The 23,565-nt window shown below is 36.4% G+C and overlaps 1 protein-coding gene across 4 annotated transcripts in view; it reads left to right on the plus strand.

Moving 5' to 3' along the window:
* Positions 1 to 19,934, plus strand: part of nhsb (Nance-Horan syndrome b (congenital cataracts and dental anomalies)) — a 395,407-nt gene extending 375,473 nt beyond the window's left edge. For all 4 annotated transcript variants that reach the window (XM_051927098.1, XM_028799809.2, XM_051927099.1 and 1 more), the window contains 2 exons: positions 13,138 to 13,261; positions 15,268 to 19,934. In XM_051927098.1, the coding sequence (XP_051783058.1) occupies positions 13,138 to 13,261; positions 15,268 to 15,862 (719 nt within the window). In that variant the 3' untranslated portion in view covers positions 15,863 to 19,934. The remainder of the gene's footprint in view (positions 1 to 13,137; positions 13,262 to 15,267) is intronic.
* The last annotated feature ends 3,631 nt before the right edge of the window (positions 19,935 to 23,565 follow it).

Below are 23,565 nucleotides of genomic sequence, written 5' to 3' on the forward strand. Positions count from 1 at the left end.
AAGGAATAGATAAAGAAGATCTGATGAAAAAGTCTTATTCTTTAAAGAGCAGAGTTGTGGCATGTGACATACAGAATGGTAATTTTGCCAGATGTAGAGAGCTGTTTTGCATAAGGCTCATTCTGAAATGCATTGATCAACCAGTCAAGGGAAAAGAGCAGAATGCCTCTAGACACAGTTATTATGAGTCATTTGGTGTAAGGGAAGAAAGAATTAAAGGGACATTAGTTTATAACATGTATAACCAGCAAGTTGAACATTTATTATATTCCAAATATCACTGGATACATGATCTCACCTTCAGGAGTTAGGCCTATACTGTCATAAAAATGAATGACAACTTGTCCAAGGCCTTAGCTCTAGGTCTTGATTTCTACAGCCTTTCTTCAGTCCCACAAAAAAACAAATGAAAAACAAAAACAAAAAACTAGTTAGATGCCCTAGTGAAGCAGAGTAAATACAAAACCTTCACAAGATCACAGAAATGTATTATGCTTATAATGCTCAACATCTTTATGATCTGCTTTTTCTCTTTTTATAAAGTGCAAAATATTTAGTTGAAGTACTCTTACTGTTCTATTTTTGACTGCCTTTTTAAATATTAAATATTTAAAAATCATATGTTAGGGGTAGTTTTGTTGAAGATGATTAACATGGTTCTCAATTTTCTCCCAACATGATTAAAACGGTACTCTGATTTTTGTACGCTCAACTGTATTGTGTTATAAACTTGTTTTTGATAACATTGTTTTGTATATTACTAGGGGGCTCTGTCCCCTGCTCGCTTTGCTCGCCAACCCCTGTGCAGGCGCTACGCACTAGCCACTTTGCGGATCTGCCTCTCCCGTATGGGGAAACGGATGTATAATTTAAACAGACTGTTATTTTCATGGGAATTGTTCAACCAATTTTGAATACAACTAATCTTGCCCTATTGCATAGCCTATCACTCAGACATATATTACGCAATAACATTACGATACATCCTTCTGTCAACAGTATTTCGGCCGGTGGAAGACCGGACGGTGTTAACGGTTGTAGATATTCTATGGGATATTGTAAGTTGATCTTTTCATCTTCCGCAACATCACCACCAACTGTTTCAGCATAGTCTATTGATACGCATTTAACCAATTTGCCGTGTAACAGATCGACAACTTTCACATTAATTCATTTGACTTCATCATTTCTTGGTGTTAGGATTGCCCGTGTATTCATTTCTTCTGTTGATAACCCTTCGGGATGAAATTCTTCAATAAAATTTGACATAATAAGTCTTCTTTTATTGGGAACTTAAAGTGAGGAAAACATAAAAATTTATAAGAGCTGAGAGTGCAGGAACTGTGTATGAGAAAAGCATTCACACGAATGAGAGATGAGAGGACCATGGTTGAAAATGGTTGAGAGGAGGGCGTGACTTGAAAAAATCTCTTGGCAAAAGTCTTGTCTCAAGATTTTCTTTTATAATAGAGAGACATTATCACTATTATCTTTCTAAAATAATTCATTTTTAGAGTGACTTAATTTTGTTTGTATTTTCATGGTTGCAGCTATGTTGTTGTGCTGTTGCTAGGTTGGTTGCTAGAACATGACCAAAGCCATCTCTACAAGTGGCAACAGGCCGACAAGTAAGATGGCATTATTATTCTATCATTGGATCCAAGAAATGCTAACAGTATCTACACAAACGCAAATTTCTGTTAGATAATATCTAGTTAGTTTGTCTTTCAACTACTTTTGTGTTAAGAAGATTGTTTTGATACTGCTGTACTGTTTTGATGTACTATTGTAAATCTTCTCTGGTTCTAATCTTTGCCTACTTTCCTGCAAGTTAATTTCTTTATCCTATATCTTTCTTCTCCAGTGGAATGTGCTGTTATGTTCACTACACAAATTGTATTGAGATAATCATTTCTGCCTGGTCCTTATCTGCTCATGACCGATGACAAGAGCAAACTGCATAGTCAGACATGCTGAAATAGCCATAATTGGAAAGCTTCGAAGCAAAAAAAAGTGGCACTTACAAAATTCAATAAATTATGGACTTATTACTGGGACTTACTAAACAATAATTATGTAAAATCTTCTTTGAATTGACATATTGCCTTGGTTGTATAGATTAAATAAAAAAGACTGTCAGACCAATTGACATTTATTTTAATTGACACATATTCAACTTTTTATCACTAAGTAAACTGTAATCGATATTTGGGTATGGGTGAATTATTAAATGATCCTATTGCCAAATCATCAAAATCATAAGCAATGTCCAGAAACAATTCAAATACTAACATTCTGTCTAAATCTCCTAAAACGTATGGACAGAATTTTGCCTTCTCAATTATGTTATCAATATTTTTAAAAAAGTTCTGATGAATTAAATAATTAACAAAAACATTGTGGCAGGCTTTCATATCTATTTTTCTTAAAAACAGAAACACCATAAAGTAGGAATCTTACAGACCCACTTCACTTCTAAACACTGATATCAATGTTCTAGCAAAAGAATGTGTGACCCAACAAACCAGTCATTTTAAAGAACAAGGCAAGACTTGTAACTGCAGCCACTTTTTATTATTATTCGCCATCTGCTCACTGTAACTATTCTCTTTGGATACAGAAATTACCTTGTATAGAATGGAAAAGACTACTTGTGTGCTGCATTACACTCATGTTATGTCTTAACTACTTGACTCGAGAAGGGGAAATTTTTTACCTGAACAGATGTTTGAAGGTTTGTGTAATTGTGGTGCTGTGTGACAAAGTAAGAGTAAAATGTTTAAATTTAGTCCAACAAACAGTAGCGTTCTTGTCTTTTAATGTTCTTTTTAACTGTAGCACACTAAAATAAAAAAGAGTAACAGTTACAAAGTAGTATACTGTCTGAATATGTTAAACATTTTTTCCTGAATTTCTCCTTCATGTTATGATTAAAAGCAGACACTGAAGATGACATTCTTGTCTTTTACTATGTCATAGGATAAAAAGGTTGCACTTGTGCATGTTTGTATGAATTGAAACCTGATGATTTGAGTGCAATAGTCTCATACAAAGTCTTATCTTTCCAGTTGGTCTAATATAAACCTGTAACCAGTCAAATGAATTAATGAAATTAATTTATATTATTGAAAAAGTCTTATACCTCTTTTAATGTATCAAAGCATATACAGCTTAATCCTTTTAATGAATTCAGAGTTACATCTTCACTTAAATGAAACAAGAAATGTATTTGTCTGTGGAAATCACTTTTCTAGATGCCTAAAACAGAAAAGAATATGGAATTGCTAAACTAAGAGCTGCCTTGTTAAGTAGCGAATATACAGTTGATGGGATTCCAACAGAAACTATACTCCTCTGAGCCAGTACATGTAGGTCATAATGGAAAGAAAACAAGTATCTCCCCCATGTGAAGGCTCTGTTGTAAACACTTCTATGCACAAACTGTCACAGTTATAGCAAAAATTAATTTAGTAAAGCATTTGAAGTTTACACCCAAACTGTGGGTTGTAGTGTTAAAAGCTAAATACTATGTATGTTTTCCCCTTGATTGAAACATCTAGGCTTTTGTTTTCTGTATTAGCATGGCACTAAAACTTCTACAGATGTACATATCAAAGACATGGCTTTGTCATGTGAACTCCTCTGTGTGAAATACAATTGGCTGTAGAAACAGTTCTTACCTAACGTACAATTTAAAGATCTTGCTCATCCTAATATACCTACATTTCCAAACATGCTCACCTTAACTACTATAGAGTCTTGGTTAATAAACAGTCTTACAAATAAAGCAGAAACCACAAATCATATCAAATGCTGCAAAAATAGTCAGTCTTCAAAGAATATATTCACCTTTAATTTGTACAAGACCTGCAACAAATAGTTCAAAAAAGAATCTCTTATATATTTCTCTTCTGGTTCATCCTGCTTCCACTTCAAAACCGGTCCCGCCCACATGCAGCCGACATGGCATTTCTCGATTCCTATTCGTCCTCTTCCATGTCATGCACTATACTGGCCTGCTGAGCGTAATACATCCAACAAGTACCCGAGGTGCTGCCACAATGGTAAAGTAGCTTTACCACCTTTGCGGGAGCCACCTGTGCCTTTACAACAGCTTCTTACACAGCAAACATCAGAAGCTAAAAATTATCGTGAACACATTCGAGAATACAACTCTTCTCTAGCGTTTGCTTCCATGGGTGCACAGATAACTCAACCTCCTGGTCACGGACCATACTGTTTTAAAATACACTGGAAAATTTATCACCAAATCTCTCCACTATACGCTAACACTTCTACCTCTCTAGGATATGGACATTTGTATGTTTTTGACACAGCACAAGCTACTGAAGTACGCTTACAAAATAAAGCAAACTCTGCATGCAGCGAAAATTTACTTCTCCAGCTAGATTCCATGCTCAGAACCATCAACCCCTTCGCTAAATCATACAAACACATGCATGAAATCACTCAGTTCAATCCAACAGCATCTGTACGAATGGTTTTCAAGGAAAACCCTAGGCAGGATTTACGATGATACAATGCCCCGACATGTCACACCGATGTTGCAGCGATTTTCGTCAGAGAAGATGGTGATCCGCCTGTCGAAAGGGACATTTGCATCTATCCCATAGGCAACTCCTGTAAACAGATTTCCACGCTCAATATGAATTGTGATCCTATGGTTAACCCACTTTTATTCCCTTACGGAGACATTGGCTGGCACAAAGATTTACAACATTTTTCTGATAAAAGAACCACCAAGCGAATCAGGCTTACTCAATGCCAATTTTACATGTACAGATTAGCAATGAGGAATACATTTAGTATTTTGCATTCCAGCGGCAAACTATTCCAACAGTACGTCGTAGATGCGTATGTTAAAACAGAGGGCGCGCGTCTCAACTATCTCAGATTACATCAACAAGATCTGCGTGTTGAACAATACAAAGGACTATTAGACGCATTGCAAGCAAATGCTGAAAATAACAACGTACGTGTAGGCAAAATGATCATATTACCGTCCACATTTCCAGGAAGTCCAATATACATGCAACAAAACTATCAGGATGCCATGGCCAGAGTACGTAAATTCGGAAAGCCTCATTTATTTATCACTTTCACATGTAATCCTGCTTGGCCGGAAATTCTACATGCACACTGCGTCTTTCAAGAAGTATTTATTTCTTCTTGATTTCTGAATTCCTTTCACACCGTTTTCCGTTCCTATTCTTACACCGCCATATGCTACGGCAGGCGTCGGCTAGTATAAGGAATATACCTGTTTAGGATTGCATTTTCTAAAATCTGCCCAGACCTGGTTTCCCTTTGGTGATATGTTTTACGTTTCCCTTTAACTTGGACTATACTAGGCATCTATCTTTACTATGTTTTAAAGGCATTTGGAATATCAACAGACCATTATTCACTACCTTTTTTGTTGATTATTCCAGATGGCACACCTATCCTTTAAAGATTATTCTAATAAACCTGTTTTTTGTTACATTGCTAGCTCATATGTTGTTCATTTGGAAAAACTACGCACGAGCCTGGTCATTACAATACCTAAAGACATGTTGCATTACCTGAAACAATAAAGAGTAACGTTTACGCAGTGGGGATCTATTCAGTTATACGACAGGACATGGCAGCTTTCCTTGATACAGCCATTCTTTTCTCAATACACAGCTTTCAGGCCACAGATTTTATAAATTCTAATTCTGATTTATAATATTCCATTTATGGCGTGGAAGCACGGGATGAAAGATGAGACGTCCAGTATTAAAGTGGGGAAAACTATATTGTATAATTTAATTATAGAAGTAACATGGTATAGCAGCAGTTCATTAAAGGAATTAAACAGATTTAAAAAGAGAGAGGGAGACCATGAAACAGATGGCATATCCATATTACTAACCGAGAATGCTAAACCGGATGATGGACGCAGGCACATCCGGCCATGGGCCGTAGCTGCAAAAAGACGTACTGCGCAGGCGCAAAAAGAATCCGCGAGAGTCGGCTGAGGAGCCGAGAAAGGCGGACAAAAGAGGGCGAGAGAGGCGGATGAGGGGCCGCGAGAGGCGCAGGCGCAAAAAGAGTCCGCGAGAGTCGGAGAAAGGCGGAGAAAAGAGGGCGACAAAGGCGGATGAGGGGCCACGAGTGGCGGACAAGACCACAGAATAAAGGAGTGAGCACATACAAAAAGGAGAAATGAGGCGCAAAGTCAAACGCAGGAAAAGCACGAAACACATTGCACACGAAACTAGACCCGAAAAAAAAAAAAAAAAAAAAAGAGGCTCGCGCACAACAGCAAGGCACCCCCCCCCCCTACAGGCACCAGACGGGACACACACCAAGAGGGGGATTCAACAAGCCCATGGAACACAAAAAAAAGAACACAAAACCACCCCACAGACCCTTCAAGCGAGGGACGGGACACACACAAAGAGGGGGATTCAACAAGACACAGGAACACAAAAAGAAAGAAGACGCTCGCGCGACAACAATCCTCAACCCCCCCCCACACACACACACACACATCCATAAGAAGTGACACCCAAAGCCACATATTCTAAAGTGAACATCAACACCTTCACACTAGACAGCATAGGTGTCAGCATTGGTGTATCTCCTTACAATAAAGCACTATTAACCGTTCAACTGCAGAAAAGGAAACATATTAACAGTGACTGCGATCCTCCTTATTAGTTATCCATATTTCGCATGCTGAGAAAGAAACAAGTCATGAATACACGGTCACGGGTACAAAACGAAAAGGAAAGGATAACAGGAACAAACACACGAACACGAAAGAAACAACAAAATAGACGGCTATGCAGCATAGGTGGATCTCATTACAATAAGGCACTATTAACCGTTCAACCGCAGAAAAGTCTCCATATTAACAGTGAGTGCAATACTTCTTATTACTTATCCATATTTCTAAAAGAAAAAATGTCTCGACTCCAAAAATGCAAAGCTCAACTAAAGCTTCTAACTAACGATGTACCTAAAAGTAAAAACTTTATGAACTGCGTTAGATCCTACAATAGTTCATTTGCTTTTAGTAAATATCAGGCCACCAAAAGGCAATGGCCCATACTGCTTTCCCATATGTGCACAAATACTGCATCGCATTGGAACAGTGCACCCTGAAACAAATCAACAACGCAAATATGCACAAATCTACATCCTGGATCCACATGACGCAAACTATCAATCAAAGTGCTGCATCGCAACAGGCACGGATTCAAAACGAAACACCTCCCGTCTCAGACATACGTTAACGGCAAGGAAGGCTACAACGGGCGTCTCACACAGCACAGGCAAATCAATTACAGCTCCAAAACAACACGTCCCAAATACTACATATGCAACAACGCGCCTCTCAAACGGCACAAGCAAAACATACACCGGGAAAATTCATTCGGATTAATGAATGTCATTTGCAATCATTGTCATTCAGTTCACTTCCCTGAAGAAACAACTGGCAATACAAGTAATACATTTAGACGTTGTTGTCAAAAGGGTCAAATTAGACTGCCTTCTTTACATTCATATACTGAATATCTACAGAAGATTCTAACTGACGATGTACCTGAAAGTGAAATCTTTATCAACTGCATTAGATCCTACAAATCGGTATCCACTATGAACATTAACGGTGGCACTGCACGTGACATCCGTCTTCAAAAAATGTTGTTTATTGATGAATGTACAATGGCATGAAGTCACTTACTCAACACCATTCATAAACTTCTACAAACGTTTATGAATAATAATATTCGATTTGGAGGAAAGGTACTTTTATTAGGAGGAGATTTTAAACAGTGATTAGCTATTCTTCCAGATGCCATGCACTCAGCTATTGTTCAGTGCACCTTAAAATACGCAGACAATTGGCATTGCTTTCAAAAGATACAGTTAGTAAAAAAGATACGATGTCCAGAACCAGATCATAACAATTGCTTATTACAACTGAGAGATGGTACACTCACCAATACAGATGGACTTCAGCCACATATTATTACAATTCCTCAAGCCTTTATCTGCGACGACTTAGTTACAGAGAGATTTGGAACAGCAATCTCATTAGACCAAATGCCCCTTTTAACGCAACACACTATATTATGTCCAAAAAATATTAATGTGGAAAACATAAATACCCAAGTCATTCCATTACTTCCTGGAGAGACACAACTCTTTCTAAGCTCTGACAAAGTTGACTCTGATCACGATAATGACCATCTTCATTGACCTTACAAGTTCTGACCTGGAATTACCTTGTACACTTAAACGGCGTGTACAAAGAAATTTTCCAATAAACCTTTACACTGTGCCACACACTTTATTGTTTGCTTTCTATTTGCATCATCTACACCGTCACACTATTCTATATCTCATTCATACATCACGCTCTTTGTCATTCCCAACACCAGGGGTTGGCGAGCGAAGCGAGCAGGGGGCGGAGCCCCCTAGTCAGAAAGAAACTAAAAAATGAAAAAAAAAAGATTTCATCAGATCCTGACACAAAATTAAGATAAAAATGTACATTCATGTCAGCCTCTATCCATTTATCAATTTTTCAATATCAGCAATTGCTGTAATAATTGCTGCAGTAAATTGCTGTGCAATAGCGAGAAGAAGCCTATCCCAACAGTGCCAGGAGCAAGATAAAAACTAACTCTGAATGGGAGAACAGCTCATCACTGGGCACATTTACATGTGTGCCTATACTGACTCATGATTTCAGCTATAGTTTAAAAACAAGAAAATAACTAATATACAGTACTAAAGGTGCTTCAAAAATAAAAAGTCAGGTCTCAGCTGTCGCCAGATCATAATACTGTACATTTATCCATCATTTCCTTTAACCAACATTTTCCAATCCTGGGTTTAAATGAGGCTAGCACAGGAATTATAAACAGCAATCAACCTAAGGAGGGACACGGGTCTATCACAGAGCACAATCATGAAGACATTGTCAATAAACCAATTTAGAGAAACCAACCAACCGAACATTTTGGGATGCAGAAGGAAACCAGTGAATCGTGAATCGAGAGAAAAGTCACAGAAACAGTCGAAACATGCAAATTCCACACAGACAGTGGCTGAAGCGAAAATTGAAATTGGGGTTCAGATTTATAAAACTTGTGTATGCACAAATAAAGGTCCAAAATTTGCATACACAACTTTCCCTGCAAAAGTTGAACTTCATAAAATAAAACTTGACAGGAGAACTGGCGTATATTTACAACAACAACTCTGACCCATCCATATGCATCATTTTAAAGAAAAGGGGGAAATAACAACATCCTTGATCATGCTGGGAAATGCAGTCAAACCAGCTAAATGACAACTCATGTATAGAATTATTCATATCACTAGGCCGTTATTATAATGTATACTGATGTGACACAAATATTAAACCTTAATGTTGATGAGTAATGACATATATACACTTTTTTAATAGACTTTTAGGAGGGCCAATGCAGTGTTTTGCACTAAAGAATTGTTTTTTTTCATCAGTTTAGGCTTCCTGTTGTCACTTCTTAGGATTAGAAACCAAAAGATAGTACAAACACAGGCATAATTCACTCCTTGTGTACAGAAAGCTCTAAACATCATGCCCTATAGCCTGTTCTTAACCCAATGGTTTAACACAATATTGCTTGTCTTGTGCTGCTTTGAAACTATGCAAATGGCCATTTATGAGCTTTTAGGGACCAGCAGGATTTTTCTGGCCTATGATGATGACTGGCTTATGAGATGATTTAGACTCCCGAGTGACATTGAGCCTTCCTAACGTAATTGGGCCAATTGATAACACTCAATGAGAGCACCTATCAAGAATGACACTGCTTTTGTTAACTGTGAAAAGTTAAATTCCATTAACACACAAGTCACCTGCAATGCCAAAATAAGATTGACAAATGATGTGGCTTGGTGACCTTGGTCAAACCATTATTTATTTAATTTGAGGCAAGTAGCATTGGCAGATGACTTGCTGCTGTAAGTGAAGGCTGGCACCACGGGACTCCTCACATGCAAATAAAATGCAAGTGATGGTGTGTTGATGTGTGAGATGAGAGACTGCTTTACCAGCTGGTAAAAGTCTTCAGCACTGTGACTGCATATGTGTGAGATTAAATAACATGATCCATATATGATTGTTTCAGGGTGGCTACATGGCGGGGTTCAAGGCAAGTTCACGTTTGGAAGTTTACAAGATGATTGTGATTTATAAAGGGTAAATTGATTACAAATTTGCATGCTACAGGCTTCATAAATCCATTTTTTTTACCGTAAACATTTTTCTGTTTTTTGCTGTACACATATTTTCACTTTCAAATCCGCTCAGAGTGTTTTTAATGAGACCCTGAGTCTCTGATGCCCTAATTATTATTGATAACAGTATTTTAATATGTTTTACATGTCTCCATTTTGTTTTTATCCTTCTATTCTGGCAGCACTACCTCATTTGACAACTGACATATGAAAGGCAAGCCAGAAATTCTTTTAACCTTCTGTAGCTCTATTTTGGTCATAGAGCAAGTTAAAAAAGCAAATTTGTAACTACAATATATATTGGTCTAAAATCACTTTTTACTTAGTAAGGTTTGGCCCTTAAATATACATGTAATACATCTGTTAGATAAATAAAAATCATGTGCTAATATGTATAGCAATACATAAATTAGCAGGCACAGTCTCTGGCCTCTTTATAACCCTGAATTTTATTATGTGGGTTGGAGAATGTTATGTTATTATATAAATTAACACATGTATCTACTTTACACTATGTTGGTACAAACAATTATACTATTATAACATTATCATAAAAAGAGCGGGCGGCACGGTGGCGCAGTTGGTAGCGCTGCTACCTCGCAGTTGGGAGACCTGGGGACCTGGGTTCGCTTCCCGGGTCCTCCCTGCGTGGAGTTTGCATGTTCTCCCCGTGTCTGCGTGGGTTTCCTCCGGGCGCTCCGGTTTCCTCCCACAGTCCAAAGACATGCGGTTAGGTGGATTGGCGATTCTAAATTGGCCCTAGTGTGTGCTTGGTGTGTGGGTGTGTTTGTGTGTGTCCTGCGGTGGGTTGGCACCCTGCCCGGGATTGGTTCCTGCCTTGTGCCCTGTGTTGGCTGGGATTAGCTCCAGCAGACCCCCGTGACCCTGTGTTCGGATTCAGCGGGTTGGAAAATGGATGGATAAAAAGAGCTGATAATGGCATACTTACAGCATGTAAACAGTGTAAAAATTAAATAGGCTGTAACTCCCAAGAAATACAGGTGTTGAAACTAGATAGGTTCACAAACATTAATATCTATCATACTCAAAACCCCTTAAAAATGTAATATTTTTGTAATTACAGCTGTTTATTTTCCTATCTGCTTTTTTCACTTATGTCCTGGGCCTCATTTTACAAAGAGGTTACTATATATGCACCAATTTGTGAGTAAACTGCAGTTTTTTACACATACATTTCTCATTTATCAATACAAACAAGAAAGTATGGTATTACCAGTGAATAAAACAGCAACGTTTCATTATGATAACTATGACTTTTAGTATTAAATGTTTTTACATTTTGTGGGTAACTGTGAAATATTTAGTGGGTCTCAAATAGCTAAAATGATGGCAAGTTCAGTTCACGACTTTATTTATCTGATTAAACCACTCCATGCTGTCACATTTGTTATGTCTATGTATTTAGTGCAACTAATTTTATGTTATTTTCAAATTTGTTGTGCATGGTGAAGTAATGTGATTTTGCTCTCTATGCAGCACCACTTGTCATATTTAAATACTTACTGTCCTGCACACTTTGAGTGTGATTCTAATTACAGTTATTTGAAATCAATGAGATGTCAGTTTTCCAGATGCTGAACGGTCATTAGGTGTATCATAGCAGTCAAAATGTAAAATTTCTAATGTTCTCCCCTTTTTTCCCCACATGAATTATCTTTCACCTTTTGTTTTCTTTTGTAAGAACAAGCTGATATAGACCTTCTGGAAGTTACTCTAATAAAACATTCTCCTTTGTACACAAATGTGCTATGAAAGGCACCGTATAAGATGAAGACTGGTTTATTGCTATACTTCGTCATAATTGTTTATTTGTCATAAATGTCAAACATAAATAAACATATCCTGCTCATTCTTATGTGTTTATTTAGGACTTTTTCAGGATATTTTACAAAAATCAACAAACAGCATATGCATTTTTCTGCCAAACTACTAGTATAATTCTAATTGACACTGATAAAGCATTTTCACTTTGCAAGTAGAAGATGACATCTTTATTTTTTCCCCTTTACCCTTATTTCATTTTTAAGGAAATAATTATGCTAATAGAGCATTTTAAAGGCATGCCTTCTCTATATACAGTATATAGACACATTTATTTTTTGAACAAATGGTAATGTGAATGTGTATTCCATTTGAATTTTTAAGTATGATTTATTATCACACAATCAGCCACATGCCGTGCAGTATGTTGGCACAGTGATCAGCACTACTGTCTTACTGCCCCAGAGACCTGGGGTCCATCCCTAGGCAAGTCAACATCTGTAAGAAAGTGGAAAGTTTCCTATTCTACTTGTATCAAAGCACATTTTTCCTGGAAACTTTGCATATTAGATTACTTGAAAATTGGTACTGTATGAGGAAGTATGGTAGTATGCATTAGTGGGCCTTGTAATGGACTAACATCTTGTGACCGAAGCTGCTGCAACAAAGCCTCACTCTCTCTGTGCCTGTAATGGGAAAAAGGATATGGAAAATCGATGGGTTTTGGTACATTTATATTCAACAGCATAAATTTGAATTAGAAATGTAGTAATTTCTAGGGATATTTATTTATTTGTGAAAATATTTCAATAAAAGCTAACAAAGAGTTATTTTATATTGTTCTCTTCACTATGAATCTTCACAAAACAAACAAAAAATCTACAATACATTAAGTCTCAAACTACACAATGACATATGAATTACTTTGCAAATTAGGAAGTACAGTATAAGTCCAACAGTACATCTACAATGCATGATGTAATGTTCAAGGTTTATACTTTCAAATTAAAGTAGCAAAACTGTGTTAAATGGTAGTCTTGTTAAAAACAACCCTTTTCTGTTTCCTAGAATCTTCTCCAAGTGACAGCTCGCTTTCTCCTTTGAGTGAAGATGCAAAGGTGGATAGTGATAATGTTTTTGTATCTCCTAACAAGCTACGCACTACAGAGGACCTTTTTGCCATGATTCACAGGTAGGTTTAAAACTATGAAAGAATGTTTTTTTCCAAGGTCTAGGGTGCTTATGAAGAGGTGCTGTGATGATTCATGATAGTGATTTTCATGATAGCTACATGTTAATTTGGATATAATTCCTGCTTATAAATGAATCCCTTGTTTTATTAGACCTTTTGGTTTTCCCAAGTCACACTTCAGTCTTTACACGGTAGGTTCAGTATCTGCCATTGTTCAATGTGGGAACCTGTCCAATCATTTATCCTGTCTGACATATGATTTGATTACTAGCTATTAAAAATAACATGTCAGTTGTCTAAATACACTGTAAAAATATGTTTATGTATAAGAATTCCTTTTCAGTGCAGCATTTGCTTTTCAAAGAATTATTTTAAACATAACTAGTGTCTAATTATTTTGTTGAGCACAATTTAGTAAATTCATTCATGAAAGAAAACATCAGGTACTTCACAGAAAGACAAATACCTAGACTCAGACACAAATAATCAGGAATCCAGCAGCAAGAACTGTTATACAGACCTGGCCCTTTTAAGAATATAAAATTGGAGGAGACCTTTCAGTCCATCCATCGAGTTCCTTTGTTTAACTAATAGCAAAGTTGTCCCAAGATCCCATACAGAAATTTTTTTAAAGTACATGACTCTGTAGTTTGTTACAGATTACAATTCCTCTTTCTGCAAACAAGTTTCAATATTAAATACACTTCTCTTTAATATCAGTGCCAAAGTGCGTTAAGAGAGTGGCTTTGAATCTTGCACCCTGATGTTGTTATGTGGCATCTGTACTTCTCTGACTCTGCATGAGTTTTTCTCCAGGCACTCCAAGTTGTTCTTTCACACACGCCCCTACTCCCTATACCCCCCCACCCCTTTTCCCCAGACAGGTAGATTACCTGACCATTGAAAATTAGCCCCTATTTTAGTGTGAATGTTATTGTGTGTGTGTGAGTTCCCTCAGGAGAAACTGGTGCACTGGCCAGGGCTGATTATTCCTTAAGACCAATAATGATATCTTCTGGCCCCTTGTTACCCTGAAGTTGATTAAGCATTATTTAATATTATTTAATTACTTATTATAAGTCTTCTTTTTCTTCCAAATTCCCAAAGACATGCATGCAGGGTGATGGGCAATTCCAAATTAGCCCTGTTTGGGAAGGATCACTTTGAATTTTATCTTTGCACTTGATATACTTACTTAACATTAATTTATTGTTAGTGACCACTGCAATGGACTTGTGGCCAATACAGCACTCCTTCTGCCTTGCACCCAGCACTGCCTGACACCACATCTAGGGATCATTGTTAATGAAAAAGCACTAGCTCTCCTCAACCCTGTAATTAAAGAAAACACAATCAGAAAATGGGTTGATAGGCATTTGAAACTGTTCCAAAGCAATTGCAAAACAATGATTTGTTTTATGATCCTGTCATTAAAGTTGTTTGTTGCTTATTAAAGAGTCAGTCTGTCTAATCAGTATACTTCTAAATTATGATTTATACATTTTCATCAGAATTAGGCAAATCTTTCTCCACAATGCTGACTTTTTTCTTTCATTTCACTTCTGCTTTGTATTTTTTTCTTTTGGTAATATTGTACTATGGTCACTAGTCAGAGGGAGACATACAAGTAAGAAATTCAGTGGACTGTAGTGTAGTGGATAGCACTGCCACCTCATGGACCCAGTTTTCTGATTTCAAATCACATGATAAGATGTTGTCTGCATGGAGTCTTCGTGTTCTCTATAGCTTTTCCCATCAGTTATCTGGATTTCCTACCAGGTTAATTGGCAATTCAAAATTAGACTAGCATGACCCTGTGTGTGTGTGTGTGATTTGAGACAGACTGGTGCCCTGTCCATGGCTGTTTCCGTCCTTGCCTCCAGTGCTGCAAGGATAGGCTGTGCCCCACTACAAACCCTGAGTTGGATTTAGTGGTTTTGAAAATGTTGTGTTAGGTATACATTACAATAAACTTGAAATTGACCTTGCCCGTTTTACTTTTACAGATCTAAAAGAAAAGTTCTGGGAAGAAAGGATTCGGGAGATCTATCAGTGCGAAATCGTCTGAGTGCTACATCTGCCAGCACCCCTGGGACACCCACTGGGTCTCAGAGGACCCCAGGACCCATATACAGGAGTGCCAAAAAGTCAAGCACCTCGAATGAGGAGTTCAAACTGCTGCTTCTGAAGAAGGGCAGCCGCACAGATTCCAGTTACAGGATGTCAGCCACAGAGATCCTGAAAAGCCCCATCTCTCCTAAATCCCCTGGTGATCTCACAGCAGACTCTCCCAAGTATCTAGAAGACTATTCTGCTTTCCCACAGTCACTCTGTGCAGTCGAGCAGCCTGTCACTCCCTCTGTCTCTGCAGCTGCCAGTGCCTCTCCTAAAGTAAATGCAGAAGTGTTCTCCCCCAAAACATTCTCAATGTCTGCTTCCTCTAGGCAAGGTCGGTCTCGGATCCCCCCTGCTGCAAACAGCAGTCGCTACAGCATGCGCAGCCGCCTGTATACTACACCAATGCAGGCCATCTCCGAAGGAGAAACTGAAAATTCAGATGGTAGTCCTCATGATGACCGGTCCTCTCAGAGCTCCTCCTAGAAAATAAATTAGGCACCTGTGAAAGAAGGGGATTCCACAGAAATATGACTACCTACAAAATATTTGAAAATGTGCATTACAAAAATTCCTCTCATTTTGCAGGTTGTACTACTTGAGTGCTTGACACTAATGGAAGAAAATGGAAAAAAACGTCTTTTTTAAACTTTAAGTTGGAAACAACTGGCAATATGTTTTTTGTTTTATATAAAATGACGAATTTCACTATGGAAAGCATTAAATGCATCGTTTTCCAACTATTTTAAATTCTAGTCACAATCTACAATGCTATTTCTGTATAAATGTTATAATAAATCAAATATTTAAAAAAAAGATAACATTTTGCAGACTAAACACTGGTAGAGAGGGCACACCCCTTTTGCTAACAGCATATGTTCTATTTTTTATAGCACAGAAAATGTTTGAATTGAAAGGGAGCCATACTAAGTATTTTAAACAGAACCAGGTAGCCTTCTGAAAGTATGTACTGAAAAGAACACAGTTGACATTTGTTTCGTAAAACCCAGGTCCCCATATCTGCACGATGAAGCATTTGCATAGAATTAATGATAACGGGGGGTGGAAAAAGGAGGCTTTCAGAGCTCTGGAGTCAATTTAAAGCAGGGAGGGTGGGGGTGATCACTTTGAACATATCTTTGCACTTGATATACTTACTCTTTGAGTAATTGCTTGCCATTACTTTATTGGAAGTGAAGAGAGGACAAGAAGACTTGCAGGCAAGAAGAACCTCAGTTGCACTCATTAAAGTCGACTCGCGTGGTTTAGCTGGTTCTGTCCTGTCGGACGCTATTGCACGGTACAAAACAGGCTGTGGAACCTTTTTGCATTTTAAAAGCTGAAAGTTGTATGTTTCTCCTTAGAGGTTTAAATCCTATCTCATCTTGAGAATACAAAATAGAATTAACTTTTAAGTGCGGAAATTTACTGCTGCAAATTATTACTTGACTTACTGTATCTTGTTACATTTACATGGGTGGGGTAATAGAGACTACATGAACTATGATGTATTCTGTGAATACCATTGCAATAGTAAACACTGTTAATTAGTTTTAGTGGTTGTCTGGTTGATGCCATTTTATGAGAGGGGCATAATTACAGAAAAAAAAAAACTCAGAGAATCCAAACTAATTTGTAGAAACGACACTGTGCAAGTTTAAGGGAGGATAAGCTGTGAAGCACATAGATGCACCATTCATTGATGCCATCATCTGCACCGGAAAACAAAAATGTGGCTCTGCTGGTTGTTAACTTTCAAGAACTTTTATGGAAAGTATGCAATAAAAAACAAATTGAGATTTCAGAAAACCACTACTTAAAGTGTTAACTAATATCATGAATTAAGGAACTCTTGTTTTCGATCACTTGAATTTATATGACCGGCATAGTAAGTAGCTGTACAAAAATTTTTGGTAGCATTTTTTTCTAATGTAAATTGGAGTGGGATTATCTGTTAAGTGAATAAAACTGGACAATCTTTTTTTGTTGCTGTTTTTCAATTACAGTATAGTGGAAGCAGAAAGTTGAATTAATTTGGGGATGTTAATTAGACTGTGATTTAAGTACGTAGTGAAAATTTGGAGAGGTTATTTGAAAGTCCCAGTATGGTGAGAACAGAATGGAGGGGAGAAGGTACTCTTAAGGATTATGTGTGCTTGCCTTCGGAAAGTGAGATATATGGTAAGGACAAATAAAAGTGGTAATCCCGCACAAGTAGTATCTCTATCATTCCTTCTAATTAACTGAAGGCTGTGGCAAATGATAAAATTATAATTTTTCAGACAATTTGAAGAAACAGTCATGGACGCAGAGCTTTCATAGTTTCAGCAGATAATACTTTTGCCATTTTTTAGGACAATAAAATTGTTTGAAAATTGATAGGAAAATGAACATAAAGTAACATTTTTAAAACTACTTAATCCAATGTAGGGTTGGGGGGAGGGGGTACAAAATTGTAATGCAAAAATATGTTCCAATTACATTACACTCACTATATGGCTAAATTGTCATTTTAAAAATTAAAGGTAATTATGTAATAGTTCCTGAAATTATGCCATTTTAATATTCTTTTCTTCTCCACATCCTTAATGATTCAACACTGTTTTGCAGTTATAGTTTAATGAATTACAAACAAATAAAGAATTATTACTGGTCAGGTACAGACTGACCAAGAGGGAACGTTTCATATGTAGATGCAGTACTAAAATGAAAGAAAAGAATACGAGTTTATGAAGAATTAAGGCAAGTACTAATAGTTTTAAGAATCATTTATTGTAATCAGCAGCTTCAGTTTGGATGTATTTATTTGTTTTCCATATTTTAAGAAAAAGCTGTAGCAGTTAAGTAAATCTTCTAGATTTGGCTTCTGTGTAGGTGTCTATAAAAATCACTAAAAGAAGATATTTTTAAAAGACCAAATATTTTATCAAGAGACTTATTTTGTTTACAGATAATTTACAGAAAGAAAATAAAAACTTTATTTAAGTAAAGATAGTTCAAAAGAAATGATATCAGAAAACATATCAACCAGTTAAGTGTTAAAATAATAGAGATATATAATGATGACAATAATAATAATTACAATACACATAATACAGTAGACCTGGCTAAACATTCTCTTTCTCATGGCTTAATCAGGATCTTATGCCACTAAAAGTGCCAACCAATGGTTTTTGCAGCTGTGGCATTTGACTGAATGCTCCTTACGTGAATTTCCAATAAGAATAAGCTCAGCAGTCCGGGTTAACATGAAAGCAATAAAACAGGACAGAGTGAAGACTGCGGCCTGAGTGCACGCATCGCCAACAGATTGTGCCAAGTGCACTCTTTATTGGCCCCAGCCTGCACTCACAGAGTTCAATTGCTCTCAAAATAAATTAATACATTATAAATGGGTTTCAGGCACTAAACAGTACAGTTCATTACCATATACTTTAATGTTAATAAAAGATGAGTCTACACAGACAAGACTGATATTCAGTCAGCCAACAGAAAGCTCTTTGTCGTTTTATAATATTAGTGCTTTAAAAACAATCTTTCAAAGCTCACAAAATCACTAGTGACTTAGGCTTGGATTACTTAAAAAAGACATAGCACTGATATAGCCATGATATTGTCCACAAAGGTATTTTATTTAAGGGCAACACAGTGCTGCTATATTTTTGTTTCTTTTTTAAAAACATATTGTGTATTTTAAACCCAAAAGAAGAAGAGGGATATTCAATAAAAGAGGAAAGATTATTGCTTCCTCCCATCACCAACATACCTAAAATTGTTCTAGAAAGATCTGATTATGTGTTAACTTTGAACAGTGCCATTTCCCTGTGTGGAATAAATGACTTAATTACAGTTGGAGTGTTGTAACTGCCATCTTTTTAACAGGGTACATCATGGTTATATATATATATATATATATATATATATATATATATATATATATATATATATATATATATATATATATATATAAATTGTCATTCCAGCATTTAAAGAAATGAAAAAACAACATTTGCACTGATGTAGATGAATTTTTTCTTGCTGTATCGAGAGTTGTACACATAGGATTATCTTTCAGACTGTTTGACTTTTCATTTAATGAATCTGCAAAGTAAGAGAAAAATGTTTTTGCCAAAGGATGTTGGATGAGTGCAGATGTAAGCAAAATAATGGTTTTAATTACTTGTGTAAAAATAAAATAAATTAAAATAAAAAAGAAGGTTACAGTGTAACTGTTTTGGTACTAGACCCAGTTAACTCTGGCTGAAAGTTACAGGTTTATGGATTTGCATCTATTTTGTATTTTTGTAATATTTGTAAATATGAACTTTTTAAATTGTTGCAAAGATGCTTTTTTTGTAAAATGTTTTCAAAGTTTACATTAATTCCAAGCCTTTGTATATTTTTGAGCTGTGTAACACTTCAAGTCTTGTATTTATTTTTTAGTAAACATTGTGAAAATTCCATTGTAAATTCTCTTCTCTTACCCATTCGCCAGGTTTCTGGCTGCTTAGTAATTGTGCATAGAAAAAGCCAATAAATGTGACTGCATTCAAAAATACACATCATGTTTAGCTGTTTGTCTTCTGTGGAGGGAAAAAAACGTGCTGAAGATTTGTGCAAATTACTACTCTGTCTGGATTTTTTTTTATTTCACCCAAAAATAAAGTAACTCTGTATAATTCTGACATGATAATTAATCACACTCTTTATTTCTTTTAATTTTCGCATGAAATGAGAAAAAAACATTCTGAATGATTTATTGCAATTTTTAAAAAAATGCTAACTTTTCATAATAACAGAAGAGATGCCTCACATGTCCAGAGTACTGCAATCAAATACAATGTCTGTGTGGTGCTGGCACCTTCTACCTGTGTCCTTCCACAACACCTCAGCAATGCCACAGACTGATCGCCTCCATGCCACGCTGCATTGATGCAGTAATTCATGCCAAAGGAGCCCCAACTAAGTATTGAGTGCGTACATGGACATACTTTTCAGTAAGTCAATATTTCTGTATTAAAAATCTATTTTTTATTGGTCTTATATAATATTCTAATTTTCTGAGATACTTAATTTTCAGGTTTTCTAGCTTCCCCCTACATTCTAAAGAAATGGCGATTAAGTTAACATTCAACAGTGAATTGTCCTAGTAAGTACAATATGAGTAAGAGTGTTTCACCCTACAATAGACTAGTGCCATGTCCTGGGCAGTACATGGCATTGTTATTTCCAACATAGGCATCAACTCCCTATGATCGGGTAAATAATTAACCAGTTGAAAAAAATGAATGGATGGTAATTGAAACAACAGTATTCAATCATAATACAACACATGCAGCAGTTCTGTTTGATTCTTTCTGAAACAAAGAAATTACATATGTCAACCTAATTTAAGACTCTGTATCCTTTAACACATTGAGCCTGCAGCTTTTCACCCAATCACTGTTTACAGAATTTTAAATCACCAAAAACTATAAAGATCCAGATAAATTGGATGCTTCACTTACATTTAACTTCACATAACAAAAATACTAAGATCCCTTGAAACAATTCAACTTTTGCTAAATTAAAAGCTATGCAGACACTTTACTATCCATCTATTACCCAAAGCTTACATTACAAAATGAAATTTCAATAAAAATTCAGCTGTACTTCACACATAAGTATTCAGACTTTGTCATTAACTTGTGGAGGACATACACCTTTCACATAGAGGTAACAGGCTAGCAAGTTTACACACTATTCTGAGGTGATTTAAGCTCCCATCGTAGCACACCATTTTCTCAATGATATTTTTTATTCTTTTCCTGTGATCACCAGTTGTGTAATGTGAGATCCCCAGCAACTCACTTATAGTGGTTTATGGAATCTACAACAAAATCAAATTGGTTTGATTCTGTTGCAAGTCATAGGCTTCTGTGTGTGCAAGAACTGACAGCCAGTGAACTGTCTGGTGAAAGTACTGTAGAATGCATACAATGTCCACAAACACTGAAGGGCTTGATCATATCTACAAGTAACAGGAAGAGAGGCTTGTGAAACATTAGAGCCTACACAAATATCTATTCAATATTGCATCTTTGTCATACTGCAACACTGTTGTGATTTTAAATTGTGCTAAATAGTAATTTAATCTGTCATCTTCTGTGATTCCTAGAAGTCTGACATGCTCTCTGACTCAAGGTCTTCTAGTTTGATGCCAGTCTCAAATCAGTGAAGATACCAAAACAAATCCAAATCATATTATGTGATATCATCTTTTGTTAAATTCTACTCCGTACTTCTAAAATTTTTATTTTTATACTGTATTGAGGATTTATTCTGTTCTGTGTATTGTACTGTATTGTATTGACACCCTTCTTTTTGACACCCACTGCATGCCCAACCTACCTGGATAGGGGTCTCTCTTTGAACTGCCTTTCCCTAGGTTTCTTCCATTTTTCCCTACAAGGTTTTTTTTTGGGAGTTTTTCCTTGTCTTCTTAGAGAGTCAAGGCTAGGGGGCTATTAAGAAGCAGGGCCTGTTAAAGCCCATTGCAGCACTTCTTGTGTGATTTTGGGCTATACAAAAATAAATTGTATTGTATTGTATTGTACCAGTCAAGGATGCCTTAAATATGCTTGAAGACTTACTTGAACCATATGAGAACATTTACTTTTTCAATCTTAATCCACTTTAGTGTAAGGAGCAACAACGCTAGACATGTTCCTGTGACAATATATATATATATATATATATATATATATATATATATATATATATATATATATATATGTATACTGTATATATATATATATATATATATATATATATATATATATATATATATATATATATATAATAAGTTTGTTAATTGCCAATTTTATTTTTCAACAAATAAAGAGCATTTACAATAACATAGAAATGAATATAAACAACATTATTAACATCATTAACATATGAGAATATGAAATAATATATAAGAAGCACATTGCATATAAATATAAATTATTAAACAGTAAAATCTTCTTCTATGATACGCTACCGTGGCTGTTCGTTTGTCTGTCCAGGATTTTAAATCACCTGTAGCTCACATACCATTTCACCTATTGACTTGAAATTTGGTACACATATACTACGTGACGTCTACTATCCGCTTTGGGGGTGATGATTTTATTACTCTTTTTATTTTTATTTTATTTTATTGTAGAATCAACTCTCTGCAGTGCGCAGCATGGCGGCCATGCAGTGCATGTGTACGGGTGCCATTCTCATTCCCTACCACCTTCGCTAATCATTCTTGAGGCAGATTGAAGACTTAAGTGCCAGATTAAGTGAAAGATTAAAGAAAATGTACTAAGTAATTGCAATACAAAAACTAACTTAATCGGTTTTAACGCAAAAAGATGCCGACAAAAGAGAAGCAGCGGGCCGCTAAGGTGGAGTAAAGAAGAGATGCTCAGGAAGCAGCATGTGCATCAACCTCTGAGCAAACGAATGCTAAACGTATAGAGGAAGAGGATGAATACTATTAATGCTCAAGTCAAGTGTATTCACTGCACGTTATCGTGCAGTGCGCCGTTACTGGTATTTTGATAAAAGAATTTGAACAACATATAAAAAGCATATAAATTATTAAACAGTAAAACATTAACATTTAAGAAGTAAAGATACATTGAGTACTACTGCAGTGCATTCGGGTATACTACATTGTTTGTTTGCCCATTACGTGCATAAATGTATACATTTTTTGGTGTACCTACCCGAGAACACGTGACATATAACTGACCGTGGGAGAAGCATGGATTTTAAACACGCATTGAGTTCATCTGCTGGTGTCCCTCGTGGAATAACTGGTAATGTTTGACGAAAATCTCCTGCGAGTAAAGTGACAGTACCTCCCATTATTTTGGTAGGATCTCTGAGATCTTGCATTGTTCGGTTCAAGGCTTCATAAGCTCTTTTATGTGCCGTGGTGCACTCATCCCAAACTATTATCTTTGAATGTTGCAAGACTTTTGCCTTTCCAGAGCCCTTGCGTATGTTGCAAATTGGATTTTTGTCATGAGCGAGGTTTAATGGTAATTGCAATGCCGAATGTGCTGTACGGCCTCCATCTAATAATGTAGAAGCGATTCCCGATGATGCTACAGCCAGAGCTATGTCACCATTCGCTTTCTCGGCAAGAATCAGATTTATTAAGAATGTTT

The sequence above is a fragment of the Erpetoichthys calabaricus genome, chromosome 4 (assembly GCF_900747795.2).
Source record: "Erpetoichthys calabaricus chromosome 4, fErpCal1.3, whole genome shotgun sequence".
NCBI classification, from domain to species: domain Eukaryota; kingdom Metazoa; phylum Chordata; class Cladistia; order Polypteriformes; family Polypteridae; genus Erpetoichthys; species Erpetoichthys calabaricus.